The 17577-nt window shown below is 46.4% G+C and overlaps 1 protein-coding gene across 3 annotated transcripts in view; it reads left to right on the top strand.

Moving 5' to 3' along the window:
- The first annotated feature begins 754 nt into the window (after positions 1–754).
- Positions 755–17577, top strand: part of PROS1 (protein S) — a 54354-nt gene continuing 37531 nt past the window's right edge. For 2 of the 3 annotated variants that reach the window (XM_045001934.1, XM_045001932.1), the window contains exons 1-6: positions 755–1138; positions 9055–9212; positions 11000–11024; positions 11388–11474; positions 15509–15631; positions 16907–17038. In XM_045001934.1, the coding sequence (XP_044857869.1) occupies positions 1060–1138; positions 9055–9212; positions 11000–11024; positions 11388–11474; positions 15509–15631; positions 16907–17038 (604 nt within the window). In that variant the 5' untranslated portion in view covers positions 755–1059. Of the gene's footprint in view, positions 1139–6298; positions 6450–9054; positions 9213–10999; positions 11025–11387; positions 11475–15508; positions 15632–16906; positions 17039–17577 lie in introns of all 3 variants that reach the window. The other variant, XM_045001933.1, reaches the window with a different exon arrangement.

The raw sequence follows: 17577 nt of genomic DNA, 5'->3' as shown, positions 1-17577 counted from the left end.
GGTGTTGCGCTGGGGAGCTGTGCCTAGGGTTCCCAGTCCTCCAGGGTTGTCCTGGAGTCTCCAGGAATCAAAGATTAATCTTTAATTAAACATTATGTCATGTGATGAAATCTCCAGGAATTTGTCCAACCAAAGTTTGCAACCCTACCTGCGCCTGGGGTCCCTGAGGGGGTGTCTGTGGCCAGGGAGCTGTTCCTGGGGTCCCTAAGGGTTTCTGTGGCCGGGGAGCTGTGCCTGGGGTCCCTGAGGGGGTGTCTGTGGCCGGGGAGCTGTGCCTGGGGTCCCTAAGGGTGTCTGTGGCCGGGGAGCTGTGCCTGGGGTCCCTATGGGTGTCTGTGGCCGGGGAGCTGTGCCAGGGGTCCCTATGGGTGTCTGTGGCCGGGGAGCTGTGCCTGGGGTCCCTAAGGGTGTCTGTGGCCGGGGAGCTGTGCCTGGGGTCCCTATGGGTGTCTGTGGCCGGGGAGCTGTGCCTGGGGTCCCTATGGGTGTCTGTGGCCGGGGAGCTGTGCCTGGGGTCCTCTGTCCCGGGACTGGGAGTATCTGCCTGAGCTGAGCCTGCTGTGTGGTGCCCCAGCGGAGGTGTCCGTCCCTCTCTATATCTGGGTGGGAGAGCTAAGAGCTGGTCAGAAAATGTTGACGAAACTGAGTTTTCAGCGAAGCCCAGGAGTGAACGTTTGCAGGCTCCTGTTTCACTTTATGCGATTTCTTTCTCGCCCACCCCAGCTCTCCGGGCAGCTGTAAACCAGCGCTTGGCGCTCCGCAGCCTCCTGGCTCTGGCTGCCCTGTAAGCTTCGCGCATCCTGTTTATGCTCCATGAGACACACTTAGGAATGTTTCCTGGAAGCGTCCAGCCCCCCCCCCCCCGTTATCACTCCCTCCCCCAGCTCTCCAGGCCGGCTGGAATCTGGCACCAGATCTCCCTGCTGCTGCGGTGCTGCTATTTCACAGAAGCTGCAGGCACACAGCGAAGCTGTGCTAACTAAGGCGACTTGTCTGTCCATAGCTCCCCAGCGCCAGCCACACGTGCCTGGTAACCCCTTCCAGCTGCTTTCTGTGAGAATGAGGCTGCTAGGCAGGGGCTGCGTCGCTTTGCACACTTCTTTGGTTGTGGTGATTGCTCTCTCAGAGGCCAGGACATGTAAGTAAATGCAGCAGCGTCAAAACTTAGGCAAAGTTCACGCTTGCTTGTTTGTGTGAATAATTCGGGTTGGTTTTGCCCCTTCCCTTATCCCTTGTTATGCACAGCACCTGGAAACTTACTATGCATAACAAGGCGATGGTGGCAGCGGTCTATTAATCTATCAGGCTCCTAGATTGGAGTGGTAGAAAACAACATTACTGCTTTGTACATTTGTGGAAATCATTTGCTGCTTGCCTGTTTTCTCCTGAGGACAGGTCAAGTGCCATTAAGATAGCAGAATTCAGAGTGAGTTAGGCCATTAGCCGCCATTTGTGTCAAGTTCTCTTTGCCCCAGGCATCAGAAGGAGAGGGGTTTGTTCTGAAAACGTGACAAGACTTCCAGTTTTGGCAAGGCTAGTTCTAACTTCTCCCCCCGTGTTTTTACAGACGAAACAGACCCCTTATCATCTTTGTGCAATGCCTGAACTTTGAGCTTCAGCGTTGCTGTTTTTGTTTTTCTTCAAAATGCATTAATATGGGTTGGCAAACCAAAATAGACTCCCCCTACATTGCGGAGGTAACTTTTGTTACAGAAACAGGTTTATGTTGCTGATGTTTTTAGCACTAAAAAATATGCAGTCCTGTGACTAAAGTAGCCTCTAAACGAGACTTGTTGAATTCAAGTTGGGGAGCTTCTTTGCTCCTGGTCAATATTTTGAATATTACTTACTTATTTCCAATTAATTGTTAATACAACTGTAGTATTGAGAAAGTGCTTTGGTACAGACAATTTTTACATTTGATTTATTATTCATTTGTTTTCTTAAGTCAAATGACTGTGGTCTGAAGGTTGCCTGAGCAGCATAACTTCAAATCTGATGCTTTGAAATTAGGCAAATGCCACTGGTCATGTGGATTAGATGAAAAGACATGTCCATATAGCCTTTTGTTAATGTAGAGAGAGGAAAAATATTCTAGAAGTAATGGAGGGAGGGGGTCAGTTTGCACTCAGGTCAAACATCACTTTTTTGCTGGTGCCAGAGTAAGAACATTCGCAGGGAAGTAATTTGTGGCACTAGCAGAATTAGAACCTTTAAAATGTAAGCATGTTTATGACCTGTTTAATGATTAAACAGTCAGAAAAAACCTAATATTTACCATTCAACCTTTTGTTTAAATGCTAGAGAATGATGAAAGCTCATTTTATACCTTATTTCTGTGCAGAGACCAAAAAAACCCCATTTTTCATACACCTTTTTCTTCTTTGTTCATTCCTTCCTGCTTAATTTTCTCTCTTTCCTTACTCCCCCATTACATTACCCTCCCACTTATCTTTCCATGAACATTTATATTTGAAAATTAAAATTGCCATCTAGGCTAGTATTCCAGTTCCGGCTCTAACCAATGTCAGGTGCTTTCAAAAGCATCCCCCATAATTCATTTTGTTGTTATGGCCTCATTAAGTTTAAGGCCAGAAGGGACCATCAGACCATCTAGTCTGACTTCCTTTATCTCACAGGCCACCACAACTACCCCGCACCTGCCTAAACCCAACAACTGACATTTTACAGCCCACAAGTAACTAAACTAGGATGTGCCACAGGCAGAGAGTAGGAGGGCCTGAAGTATTCCCAGGCCCCTATTATATCAGGGAATTCATCCTGCAATGGCAGAGAATTGTATAATACTATAACCATCATGGAAAGTTTGCTTTTGTGTATGGCTGCTAATCAGTTTACGCTTTGAAACATGAGGATGGCCAGCCCTTATAAATTTTGTTATATGTACTATAACTACTTACGCTGTTTAAATTCATATAAGTGGCTAATCAATTTTAACTAAAATATTTTTCTCAATAATATCCTGCAGCAGTGAGCACCGCAGGATTAGTTAGTCCTCTTCAGAGCTGGTTGGGAATTTTCTGGTGAAACAAAGTGTTGTCAGAAAATGCCAACTAGTTGAACTCAAAATATTTTGTGAAAACATCTTGGGTTTGCCAAACTTTCGTTGAATCACAGCCAGGGTTCCATCAGAAACCTGCCCGGTTTCCTGGTGGGCTGCTTGGGACCCCAGGTCTTCCAGGGCTTGTGGCTCTGGGACAAGTGCTCTGTGCACTGCCCCGGGGCCACAGACCCAGAGAGTCCTGGCAGCTGCGGATTGAAACTGATGCGATTCTTGTCAATTCCAACACTGCTTTACAGCAGTGGTGAAACTAAAGTCAACATGATTCTTGTTAATCAACTGCTACTGGGGTCCTTAAGAGGATATTTCATTTCAGAAATGCCCACTGTCAGCATTGCCAAAACAAACAAAATTCAGAATTTCTGGTTCACTGGAAACTTAAAAAAGAAAAAACGTTTAATTCTGAATTGGAACAAAACCAAATGTTGAAATATTTAAATTTCCTGCTAACCAAAAATCCCAAATTTCAGCCAGCCCTGCTCCTCTTGTTCTTTATTGTAAGAAAAAGTAAACTGGATCTCCCACATGTCCTTCTGTCGACCTTTAATTATTTTGTATGACCTTGGGGAAAAAAAAGTAAATTAAAAACATTAAGGTTGCAAAGTGAAGCACTCAAAATTTAGGTAATGCCAGACTTAGCATTACTCAGACAACCTTTATATAGCATCCTCATGCACATGCATTATGAGTAGGGCCCTACCAAATTCATAGCCATAAAAAATGCATCACGGATCGTGAAATCTGGTGTCCCCCTTAGAAATCTGGTCTGTTGTGCGCTTTTACCCTATACTATATAGGGGGGGCAAGTGGGGCAATTTACCCCAGGCCCCGGGCCCAGCAGGGGCCCCCACGAGAGTTTTTCGGGGCCCCTGGAGCGGGGTCCTTCACTCGCTCCGGTGGCCCCGGAAAACTCTCGCAGGGCCCGGGCCCCTGGAACTTCTTCGCTCCCGGTCTTCGCTGGCGGGGCGGGGGGGGGGGAGGTCCTTCCTCTCTGGGATAGAAGGACCCCCCCGCCGCCGAATTACAGCCGAAGCGGGACCCGCCGCCCAAGTGCAGCCGGGTCTTCGGCGGTAATTTGGCGCCGGGGGGATCCTTCCGTTCCGGGACCCGCCGCCGAAGTGCCCCGAAGATCCGTGGAGGGGGCTGCACTTCGGCGGCGGGTCCCGCTTCGGTGGTAATTCGGTGGAGGGGGGTCCCCGCCGTGGGTCTTTGGGGCACTTTGGAGGCGGGTCCCGGAACGGAAGGACCCCCCGCCGCCGACTTACTGCCGAAGCGGGGCCCCCCGCCGCTGAAGACCCCGGGCCCCCGGAATCCTCTGGGCGGCCCTGGGTGGCTGGGTGCCCAGCTCTGAAGGGAGTGCCCTGCCAGCAACAGCACAGAAGTAAGGGTGGCAATAGCATACATAGGTACTGACTCTGTGGGTGCTCCAGGGCTGGAGCACTCAAGGAAAAAAATTAGTAGATGTGTAGCACCCACCGGCAGCCAGGTCCCCTCCTCTCCCCCAGCGCCCCCTTGGAAGTAAGGAGTTAATTGCTACATGGCAGCTATATCACTGATTTAGCTCCACTTTCTTCAGTATTGCTATGTTTAATATATATATATATTTAGACCTTGTGGGCCAAATCACAGGTACGCTATGGTTGCTTTGTGTTCCTTTCGTGACACAAAACAACTGCAAACCCTTCTTAACCAGGCCATTTAAGCCAGATTTATGGCTGCTTTGCAGCACCAGAAGGCATACATGGATTGAACTGGTGAATCTGGTCCTGTGTTTTTATTTCTTTCAACAGTACTGTTTCTAAATAAGCACCTGATAAATAATTGTTAGATAATTATGGCCCATCCAGTGCCTATCGACATCAATAGCAAGATTCTCAGTGGACTTCAGTTGTAGTTTGATCAAGCCTATTATATTCACTTTTTGTTTGACAGATTCATGAGATAATTTGCATTCCAGTAATCAAACATGCAGTATAGATAAGGATTTTTTTAAATGAAACAGCAGAATGCATATAAAGAAAGACCAGTTCAGCAGATAAACTAATATACTTTCCTTGCACTCCAATAAAAATATGGGGGGAAGCACAGGAAATCACAAAAAGAGAAGTGACAAAACCCCTTTCTGCTTCAAAGGGAGTAGGATCAGGCCTTTTGGTGGAAGTGAACAATCTGTCATTGTTAAAAGTAATAGGAAACATTACATACTAAACATATTAAAAAAGAAATTAACCCAACTGTTGTGTATAGAAGGACTGCCAACAACAGCTATGCTGTATTGCCAGGTTACAGTGGATTAGCATTACATAACAATTTATTTACACAGTAGCGGTTACTGGAATTGGAAGGTTGTTGCTATAGGGAATCCGCCCATACGAAACTTTTTAAAGCCCTCTGTGATTATTCTTAACATACACAATTTTATTATTACTGAGGGTTGATCTCTTTCAGCCACTACTTTTTGTCCCTCTACGTGCAAAGCTGCTGCACCACTCTATCTTTATGGATGGCTCAAATGGTCATCTTTGATTAGAGAGAGACAAGATAGGCAAGGTAATATCTTTTATTGGACCAACTTCTGGTACAACAGACAAGCTTTTGAGCTCCACAGAGCCAGGGCTGGCTTTAGGCATATTCCACCAATTCCCCTGAATCGGGCCCCGTGCCCACTGAGAATCCCTTCCCTGGCTAGAGGCACCTTTTTAATTTTTACTCACCTGGCGGTGCTTCGGGTCTTCAGCGGCACTTCGGCGGCGGTTCCTTCACTTGCTCTGGGTCTTCGGCGATGGGTCCTTCCATGCTGCCGAAGACCTGGAGTGAGTGAAGGACCGACCGCTGAAGTGCCGCCAAAGATTCGGAGCACCACCCGGTGAGTACAAGCCCCACATGTTTTTTTACATGTGTGTGTGGTTTTTTTTTTAGTCATCCCTGCCGGGGCCCAGTCGAAACTGTTTGAATTGGGCCCCGCACTTCCTAAAGCCGGCCTTGCACAGAGCTGCTCTTCAGGTCTGGAGAAAGAAACCAGAGTGGCTGAGTTAAATACAAGGTGGCACAGATTAAGCAAAGGTTTCACACATATGGGGTATTTTTTCACAACATGAACTTTCCTTCATGGGAAAAACTTTTCCATCATCTTAACAGTTCTGTATGTGCGATTCTTCACCCTTCAGACTTTTTCTTCACTGGTCTTGTAACATCTACAAATGCATCACTATGCAGGTGGAAGAAATGAAATACTGTGGCCAGTTCCATGCCAGCGAGAATTGCTAGCTGATCACTGAGAGAAAAGCCTGGCTCATGCTTCAGAGGTGTAGGACAGCCGGTCCATTGTGCACCTTTGCCCTGCCCTTAATATCTTGTTAAAATGAAGGTGAGGTTGAAGCCAGTTATGCTAACTTAAATCTTCAGTGTAAACCACAAGCCTATGCGACAAAAAGCAGAACAAATACAATGAGGAAGTTCTTGTGAGAGATGCCTACATTTGATAGGATATCCACTGATGCAGCTATTGTGAGTCCCTCGGTCGCATTCCTTATATTTAATAGACTAGGTGTAGTATTGTGTTTGAGGCATGTAGACTAGTTTTAATATTGTGTTTCAGGCATTCCACCCACGAGCAATCCATAGCAAAGGATAAATGTTGTTTCAATGGGAAGGTCCACAACACTCTTGCTAATGCATCATATCATTTGCACTCTTCTGTTACTCTGTTTAGCAGTGTATAAACCAGGGGTCTCAAACACGTGGCCTGTGCCTGCCTCCCCCCCGGCCTACTTCCAGGCCGGGGTGGGCAAACTACAGCCGCAGGATTGCCCACCTCGAGCCCCATGTCGCTCCCTGAAGCGGCTGGCATCACGTCCCTGCGGCCGGGGGTGGGGGGGGGGTGGGCAGAGAAGCAGAGGGCTCCGTCCGTGTGTTGCCCTGGCTTCCAGGCACTGTTCCCCCCCTGCCCCCCGCAGCTCCCATTGTCCGGGAACGGGGAACTGCGGCCAATGGGAGCTTTGGGGGAGGTACCTGGAGGTGTGGCAAGCAATGCAGGGAGCCCTGCGTCCCCCTCCCCCAGGGGCCACAGGGACATGGTTCCAGCTACTTCCCGGGGTGGAGCTGGGGCCGGCAGCCTGCCCTGGCCCCGGTGTGCACTGCTGCCACCCCAGAGCCCGAAGCCCTCCTGCACCCTGCCCCACAACTCCCTGCCCTGAGCCTGCTGCCTGCACCCCAGTCCCCTGCCCTGAGCCTCTTGCCTGCACCCCAGTCCCCTGCTGCACCCCAACTCTCTGCCATGAGTCCCCTGCATGAATCTCAACCCTCTGCTGCACCCCAAGCCTCTGCCCTGAGCCCCCTGCCACATCCCACACCCCTCCTGCACCCCAACTCCCTGCCCTGAGCCCCCTCCCGCATTCCACACCCCTTCTGCACCCTGAGCCCCTGCCTGCACCCCAGCCCTCTGCTGCACTGCAACTCCCTGCCCTGAGCCCCCGCCACACCCCTCATGCACACTTTGGGGGCAGAGAGGGGGCAGAGTTGGGATGAGGACTTCAGGGAAGGGGTTGGAATGCGGGCTGGGAAGAGGTGAAGCCTCATGGAAGGGGTGGAGTGGGGGCAGGGCCGGGGGCAGCCCTCGGGCCAATGAACTAGCCCTCATGTGGCCCTCATGGTCATTTGAGTTTGAGACCCCTGGTATAAACAATGGGATGCTCATCGTTGCTGGCATATACATGCTAGTGCATCAAGATTTCACATACTCAATACAATCCTCTGTCTGACCATAAGTTATATCTGCCTGAACTGATTCTCATAGGGCAATAATGAATATTATGGACACCCTGTCCGATTATGCTCTGCAGGCCTCATACGTTCATTCTAATCTGATAAGGTAAATTGTGAAAATGCTAATTAGTGCAATGCAGGTATAGAACTGTTGTGCCCATCAGCTAACATGTCAGCCTCACCCTCTAACCCTATGACTTGGACTTTTTCCAGGTCTGTTTATCCATATCTTTCTTGTTAACTAGGAACAGCCAAAAACAAATACAGCAACAGAAAAACCCTAATCTAATTTAGATGCTGTATCTGCAGTACCATGTGAGGAATGTATTAAGGGCTTGATTCAAAACTCATTGAAATCAGTGGGAGTCTTTCCACTTTGAATCAGATCCCAGTAGAATAGTGATTATTGCTACAACAAAATATTCTCCAACTAATTCATTTATTCACAAGACTTTTAAAATTAAAAGTCAGTAATAAGAGCAACATGGAGATGTTCAAAAAGTAAATAGTGATACACATGCAGCATTACACCTATAAAAATATATAGATTGTCTGTAAGTATCTCCATTAACATTTGTAGAGGGACATGAATTTCCTTTCACAACATCAGCCCAAACATTTTTCAAGCTGTGCCACTAGTGTCATCTCCTGAAATTTTGCATTGTGTACTGGGTTGTTAACCTTAGGTTGTGAAGTATTCATAAAGTATTTACTTTAGAAGTATTAGCAGGCATCTCTTGGCTTATAAAAAGCACTTATGGCCTCATATAAAATAAGTGGTTCACAGAATACCTTACTTCTATGTAATTAAAACAGGTTATTCTAACATATTGTAAGATTCTGCATAATTTTTCATCCCGCCTGTCAAGTCTCTCCCTTTTTTTAGAATACCCAGGATTAAAACAATGTTTTCCAGTAACACAATGACATTTAAATGATGCTCTGGGCATGGCTTTGTACAAAAAGATCTAAGAATCCCTGTAAATGTCAATCAGAATTTTTATTTATTTATTTAGGCAACTAACACACAGATAAAGCAATCCTGAAATATCCTTCCTCTCTCCCACATTGCCTGACAATGTTGCACATGGCTACAGCATGACTACCAACTGAATTCTGATTTTTGTTCTAGCACCTCACTCTAAGTTAATTTTTACCCTACCACATTGCTGAGCTTTACAATGTGAAAAATGTTTGGTTCTACAAAGTTTTGTCTCAGCAGTATGCCTCCGAGTTCCTGGTTAGGAAACGTCGAGCCAATTCTTTTATGGAAGAAAGTAAGAAGGGAAATTTAGAAAGAGAATGCATTGAAGAACTGTGCAATAAAGAAGAAGCCAGAGAAATATTTGAAAATAATCCTGAAACGGTAAGAATTTGATGAGCATTTGAGAACTGGAGAACAGTTTTGTGCAGAGGAGGAAGAAAAAAACCTGGAAATGCATAGGTTTCTATATAGCAGGGCTAAAAAGCATTCAGATCAAGAGTGAAATTCTTCCATGTGCAGAGTGCCAGCCCAGTGCATATGCACATTACCTATTAAGGGAGGCAGATCAGATGCACAAAGTATGGCTGTGCGTACTTTCTTTTGATTTTTTTTTTAAAGGCACAAATTTCCCAGCACTCCATGCATGGAACACCCATTGGCCTCAAATGAGAATTCTACAGAGAGACCACTTGCAGAACAAAACATCTCCTAACAAATTACTTGTGCAGCCATTTTTATCATAAACATATTGGGCACCCTTGCTGGAGGACTTTCTTCTAAGTACAAGAGTCTAGTGCCTGAGTTCATACATAGCACACTGGATCTACAATGTTAAATGTTTGAGACATTAAATTTGCATTACAGAATGGACCTTAATCGGTAGATATAAAGTTAGAAAATGAATTATTTTATTTTTGGTTGTAAATAAAATCTGTATTGTTTGCATGATCTGCCTTTGATCAAATAGCACAAGCTACTTTTAGTGTTAAGATTATAGTTTTTAATTAAAAAAAATACCACATAAGGGTGCAGTATTATTAATCACTTAGTTAAATAAAAAGCCAAAACATTTTTCCATTTCATTTGAAATATAAATACATGTTCAAAGCTAGATTTTTAGTACCTATCATTATTAGGTGCAATTTTATTTCCAGGATTAATTTTGGTGAAAATCTTGCCATATGGAGGGAAGGGGGTGGGATTTTCAAAGGCAGAAAGGACAGTTGTGTCCAGCTCCCATTAATTGCCCTTTATACCTTTGAAAATCGCCTACTAGGCATACAAATATCTGACTGCACCTGCAAATCAGGCACTTGTGTCTACAAAAAGACAGGTCAAGATTCCTTTGAAAAAAGTCTAAATTATTTCTCTTTTAGATCTTATCTGCTGTAAGGTTTGACTCAGACTGCCACTCTGTACAAGACTTTTAGGCAGGGCCGGCTTTGGCAAGTGCGGGACCCGATTCCTGGGGGGTGGGGCTTGTACTCACCGGGTGGTGCGCCCAGTCTTCGGCAGCACTTTGGATTGCCGGCCAGGAGAGCGGGGCCGTGGGGCTGCCGCGCTCCGGCTGGGGTCACTGGGCTTGCTGTGCTCTTGCTGGCGCTCTGGCCAGGGGAGCGGGGCCGCCAAAGAGTAAAAAAAATTAAAAAGGCACCTAAGGAGCGGGGCCCTCTTAGGCGCGGGGGCCGATTCCGGGGAATCAGACGAATTGGCCTAAAGCCGGCCTTGCTTTTAGGCACAAACAGTACAAAGAACAATTTTGCACCTCGTGATTTTTGGGACCGCCATAGTGTGCGCTGACTCAGCAAAGGACAAACTGGTCCTTTCTCCCTCTCTGATATGGAGAGAAATGCTATTCAGTGCTGAATCCTAATCTCCAACTTGGAGAGCAGAACCATAAAGGGAGAGGATTCCTCACCTATTTTTTTTTCTGCCCTTCCCCTCCCTTTGGTAATCTGGAGCCCTGTGTTTAAATGTAAAAGCAAGTTTTATAGAATATTCCTAGTTGATTTCATAGATGAATAAAAATGATAATTGATGGACCTCTTCTTTCTTTCATCTCCTTTTTCAATTACAGCACAAATACATTTCAGTAAGTGTCTAGTTAACATTTTATAATAATTCCAATTATCTTAAAACTTACTAAACTTCTCTTATTCTTTTTACAGGAATATTTTTACCCCAAATATTTAAGTAAGTACCAATCCCCAGCAACCCATAAAAAATACACCTCCTTGTGTGCTGTATTTTATCATAGAGTTTGTATGATATGGAGGGCTTTCTTCCCACTTGCATACTATCAGTTGCAATAGCTGGGTGTTTTTCTTTTGAATTCTGATGTCCAGTAGCTCACAAGCTCTTCTGTACAGTTAGAACCTGACTGAGCCATTCAGAATGTGAGGCTGTGATTAGGTGTCCTTAATGTGTCAACTGGTTTTCTAGCTCAAACTGTGAGAATAAGCTCTTTGAAGGTGCAGTGCTTAATTTTTGTTGTGATGAATTCAGTTTAAATGGGTGTTTGGCCCATAAGCAGATTGTGTTGGTTTGTATTTACAGCCTGCCTCGGCTCCCATCGAGCAGGGATTTTCAGGATTCCTGATGTTATTTCAGATTCCTCAACTGACCTGAGAACCTGTGTGAAAGGTAAGAATTTATTATATAAATTTCACAAACAGTACTGAGACAGAGTTATGGTGTATCTAATACTGATTTGGGTTTAAACATACACCCCCCTTCCCCCGAGCAGTCCAGTTATCTAGAAAGTAAAATTACATTCAAAATAGTAGAGCAGGAGTCGGCAGCCTTTCAGAAGTGGTGTGCCGAGTCTTCATTTATTCACTCTAATTTAAGGTTTCGCGTGCCAGTAATACATGTTAACGTTTTTAGAAGGTCTCTTTCTATACGTCTATAATATATAACTGAACTATTGTTGTATGTAAAGTAAATAAGGTTTTTAAAATGTTTAAGAAGCTTAATTTAAAATTAAATTAAAATGCAGAGCCCCTCGGACCAGTGGCCAGGACCCGGACACTGAAAATCAGCTCGTGTGCCGCCTTCGGCACACGTGCCATAGGTTGCCTACCCCTGTAGTAAAGTTTATTCTCACTCTTGAGTAATCCTCTGGGGGAATTCTACGCCAAAAAAAAATTTAAAATTCTGCACACCGTATTTTAAAATTCTGCATATTTTATTTGTCAAAATAACACAATATAATCATGACCGTTTCAATTATATTGGTAATTTATTTCAAAATATCTGTCAGGAAGTATGTCAGTAATAATAGAGACCCAAAAAAAGATTCTGGTAAAAGAATTTTGACAAATAGATTCCTTACTAGGCATATTAAAATAGAACTTGGAGTTCATCAATTCACCCTATTCTCTCTTTCCTCATGCCTGCCTAGGGTGACCAGACGTCCCGATTTTATCGGGACTGTCCCGATATTTGCTTGTTTGTCCCGCGTCCCGACCAATGTTAGGTCGGGACACTGGACAAACAAGCAAAGGCTCTGGAGCCCGAAGGGCTCGCGCCGTCCCCTGCCCCGACTCCGCCCCTTCCTTCCCCCATTGGATCCTTCCCCAAATCCTCGCCCCCATCCCCGCCCCCTCACTGCCACATTGTCTCCCTCCCCAAATCCCCGCCTCTTTCCAAGCATGCCATGCCCAGGAGACTGAGGGGAGTGCGGGGCCGGGGTGAGTGTGAGTCTGGCCTGGCCCCGAGCAGGCAGGACTCGGGCGCGGTACCTGGAGGGAGAGTAGGGGGGCGGCCCGTGGGGCTAGGTGGCGGCTGTTCTCCCCACCTGGGCAGGGGACTCGGGAGCAGCCGCTGCTGCAGCTCCCACTGCTGCGGGGGGAGGAAGTGGCCAAGCACGTGGCGCTTGGCGGCTGCGGCTTTGGTGCCCGGGCCCGAACCCCCCGAGCCCGGGCCTGCTGCGGGGCAGCGCGCACACTGTGCGCAGCCCCTGGCCAGTCGCGTCTGGGCTGGCTGCCCAGCTGGTGCAATCCCGTGGCGGAGGCATCGGCAGCCCAGTCCCGTTTGTTCCCCTGCAGGACCCGAGCGGGATGCGGGGGGCTGGGGCCTGCTGCCCCCACTCCGAGGCCGCCCGCAGGATTGCACCAGCTGGGCAGCCAGCCCACACGCGAGTGGCCAGGGGCTGGGTATGCGCAGCGTGCGCGCTGGGTCTCCGCAGCAGGCCCGGGCTCGGGGGGTTCGTGGGCGCCAGAGCCGCAGCTGCCGAGCTTGGCCAGCGGCCGCTTCCTCCCCCCGCGGCAGTGGGAGCTGCAGCAGCAGCTGCTCCCGAGTCCTGCTGCCCAGGTGGGGAGAACAGCCGCTGCCTGGCCCCGCAGGCCACCCCGTACTCTCCCTCCAGATACCGCGCCTGAGTCCTGCCTGCTCGGGGCCAGGCTGGACTCACACTCACCCCGGCCCCGTGCTCCCCTGAGTCTCCCGGGCCTCCCTCCAGCGCTTGCGGAGGGAGGAGGAATCGGGGGTGGGAGATTTTTTTTTTTTTTTTGCTCTGCCGCCATTTTTTCCCCCTCTGCCCCCGCCCCGCCCCCCCGCGTCCCGATATTTGACCTGGGTGATCTGGTCACCCTATGCCCGCCCCCCCTCCCCCATCGCCCAATTCATCTCATTCCTTCCATTCACCCACACTCACCCCTGCCAATCCAACCTATCCTCCCCCGGCTCAGAACCCCCATAAATTCCCAGTGATCTCTTCCTTCTATCCAATCTCCTCTTGCTCAGGAACACCCTTCCCTCTTAATTCCTCTCCATCCACACACTTCCTGCCCACCAAGCTCACTTGTGGTTGGACCTAAGGAAACAGAAGGAGAGAGGCAGAAAGGAAAGTCTTTGGCTGCAGGAAGAATGTGTAGAGAGTCCCATAGCTTGCTTTTGTGGAGTTAATCTGTGTTAGCCACTCATCGGCCATATTCCCTTCCCTGTGCCTGCACCCTCTTCTGCCTGAGCTGGAGTCACCTATTTGCAGCAGGTAATACTGCACCCTGCAATGCAGCAGCCTTTCTATAGGTGCTATACACTTTCTGTGGTGTGACATAATCAGTGGGGCTCACCTACAGCAGCCATTCAATGACCAGCTGCCCCTGGATGTAATTGACAAATATGCAAACAAAATAAGATTGTTACTTTCTGTTTTACAGTTCTTATGAGCAGGTTGAAGTCAATGGGGGTACTGCAGGTTTGGGTCCATATAATATGATAGTAGCCATCCAATTCACTGTTCTGAATCATCTGATATAACCAATCCCTTTTTTCCTTCCCTTTCTATTATTACTAGGGTGACCAGATGTCCCGATTTTTGGGTCTTTTTCTTATATAGGCTCCTATTACCCCCCACCCCGTCCTGATTTTTCACATTTGCTGTCTGGTCACCCTAATTAGTACTAGTGTTTTAAAACACCACATTTTAAAAAGCAATCCTCAAAAAGCTACAGGCCCACTCTTCACAAATATATAATCCCAAAGTAGGAGCAAGACATTTGTAAATATGAGAGACCTTGAAAAAAACTAATCTGTAAAGCTGTCAGCAAACTGAAGCAAGAATAAACTCATTAGGCACCCCAGCATGTTGATGTAAGGCAAAGAAAGCGGGAAAATAGTCAAAGTATAAACTTACCTACCAACTTAGGGAAGTACAGGGTAAAACAATAGGCTCTGCGTTCTCCCTGTGGTAGACATGTTGCACCTCGCTTTACATTGCCACGCAGGGATGAACAGAACGTTCTCAATTCCTCTCCATGCTCCAATTTTTTATTTTTGTAAGTGAATTTAAAGTTAGTGAAAGCTGCCAGTTGGATAGCACTGGGAAGTGAAGTTTCCAGTTTGTCAATGGAGCATATATAGCACAGGCAGCAGGGGTGTGAGCATCCACACAAATGTATCACCTCTAGCATGACAAAGGAATTGGTCTCTGTACCTTTCAGACCTTGGCCTCTGCTGAGACAACTGGGATGATGATTGATGATGCAGACAGCTATTGACTAAGAACTGAACTGAGACCTCTAGGTTAATTTACCTATGCCACTGAAGAGCCATCGTTTGGTAGTGGCTTGCTGCTATTACCAACCTGGGCCTGTCTGCACCCAGTAGTGACAAGCACTGTATACCAATTCCCATGAGCCATTCATTTCATAATGGTCTTCTCTTGGTGAGGGGAAAATGTTGCTGATCCATAACTGGTAATAGCAGCAAAGAGTCCTGTGGCACCTTATAGACTAACAGACGTATTGGAGCATGAGCTTTCGTGGGTGAATACCCACTTCGTCAGATGCATGTGAATCCAACGAAGTGGGTATTCACCCACAAAAGCTCATGCGCCAATATGTCTGTTAGTCTATAAGATGCCACAGGACTCTTTGCTGCTTTTACAGATCCAGACTAACATGGCTACCCCTCTGATACATAACTGGTAATGTTGTCTTTGGACTAGCTGCCAAAGGGGACAAAGTGCATTGTAACTTTTGAGGTAACTTACCTCTGGGCAGAATTAATAGAAGGACATGTGCTATGTGGATGCTTTTTCTTGTGTGGCAAGCTTTTTCCTTCTTGTGAAGGGTGACTATCAGAGGAAAGGAGATAGAAAACAAGATTATGGGAAAACGGAGTGTAAAAATCACCTTTTTTCCCCCCTGATCTTTTCCCCTCTGTATTCACAGAAATTTCAAACCAATGTAGCCCTCTGCCATGCAATGAAGATGGATATATGGAATGCATTGATGGGCAAGCCAGATACACTTGTGTCTGTAAACCAGGCTGGCAAGGAGAGAGATGTGAAGAAGGTACAGTTCATATTGTGACTATGGTGGTAGTAACTGTTACTAAGGCTGAAATTAGAGCATTATTAACAATACCATATTTTTAAATAGTTAAATGAGGCAGCAAATAGCCTCTTTTAGATTAAGATTGCTTGGGCTCCCTCCCTCCCCTTCTGTGACATACCAGGGAACCATCCAGACCAATGAATTGCTGTGTCACCCCAGGTCTGTAACCCGGGCACGGGGGTGTCCTTCACAATGCCTTGCTGCTGTAGCCTCTAATCTGGACTGCTCACAAACTGGCCCCAGCTATGTCTGTATGTGCTGCAACCAGCCAGCTACAAATTGGCTCTTATCAGTCTTAAAGATTACCACAGGGTGATCCCAACACACTCCCAGTCCCAGATTTCCCCTCAGAAACATATGACCTGTACTGCCCAGCCCTCTCCTGGACAGTACAGATACATTGAGTCCATTATTTCTTTAAGGCAGTGTTTCCCATACTTGGGACACCGCTTGTGTAGGGAAAGCCCCTAGTGGGCCGGGCCAGTTTTTTTACCTGCTGCGTCCACAAGTTCGGCCACTGGGAGCCACAATCGGCCGAACTTGCGGACGTGGCAGGTAAACAAACCGGCTCAGCCCGCCAGGGGCTTTCCCTGCACAAGCAGCGTCCCAAGTTTGGGAAACACTGCCTTAAAGGGAATTACATGCACAACTTTTTACCCCAAATGAAATTACCCAGACAATTCAATTTGAACACACTGGATTAGATAAAACAATAAAACAAGTTTATTAACTACAAAGAGAGAGAGATCTCAAGTGAGTACAAGTAATGAAAGATAAAAGTCAGACATGTTTACAAGAAAAATAAAGATAAAATGCTACTGGTGACTAACTTATCAAACTATATTAGATTCAAAGCAAAGTTCTCTCACCTGTGTCAAAGGAAACTCCATGCTGTTTCTTTGCTAAGATGTAGATTTTTGCCCCTGCCCTCTTTCCTGCCACAGAATGGCCACTTTGCTGGTAATTGTCCATCAGCCTTGTGTACACCTGGCTGAGGCATCATCTTGCCTTTTGTCTCTGAGGGACTGGTTTGACCACTCCCCAAATTTATCTGGAAAATATATTTTTAGTCATGATTTCAGTTTATAACTTCACATATAACGCTACTGCCATGACATTACTGATCAGCAAATTATGAGTTTTTAAATAATACTTCACAAGACATGACTTGTACAGAAGTTACTACAATAGTGTATGGGTGTGAACACGGATATATTCTGTTACATCTTCTAGATATAAATGAATGTGAAGATCCAGCAAATAAAAATGGAGGTTGTAGCCACAGCTGTACTAATTTTCCTGGAAGCTACCGCTGTTCCTGTGACAATGGATACTATATGCTTCCAAATAAACAGGACTGCAAAGGTAAGAAAGGACACTTAAAAACATCATTGTATGAAAAGAAATTATGTTTGGATACTACCAATTAGAGAATTTAGGCTGAACTATAGCTACTGTCCCTTTAAATTTTCCCCTCCTATTTCAAGCCAAATTCTGCTCTCTGATGCATATTTGATTCCCATTGATATGCCCAACTTAGTTCACTACTAGGGTTGTGTATGCCTTTTTACATGAACCCAGGCTAGTTAATTAATGAAACTTGGGCTTGTGTCACAAACACCAGACTTAAACCAGTTTCAGAGTCCAAGTCAAGTTTCTAGAATGCAAAGGGAAGTTCACATTCTTAGCCTGAAACAGTCTGTGAAAATCTGTGGCTTTGATTGGATTTCACTCTCTGAGTTTTGGTTTCCTTCACTTAAAAGGAAAATATTAATGAATTCTGAGGATGCGCTTTATTAGGATGACCAGCTGCCCAGATTTTACAGGGACAGTCCTGATATTTGGGGCTTTGTCTTATATAGGTGCCTATTACCTCCCACTCCTGTCCTGATTTTTCACACTGG

The sequence above is a fragment of the Mauremys mutica genome, chromosome 1 (assembly GCF_020497125.1).
Source record: "Mauremys mutica isolate MM-2020 ecotype Southern chromosome 1, ASM2049712v1, whole genome shotgun sequence".
NCBI classification, from domain to species: Eukaryota; Metazoa; Chordata; order Testudines; family Geoemydidae; genus Mauremys; species Mauremys mutica.
The sequence above is the reverse complement of the archived record's forward strand: the minus strand, read 5'-3'. Positions and strand labels throughout refer to the sequence as shown.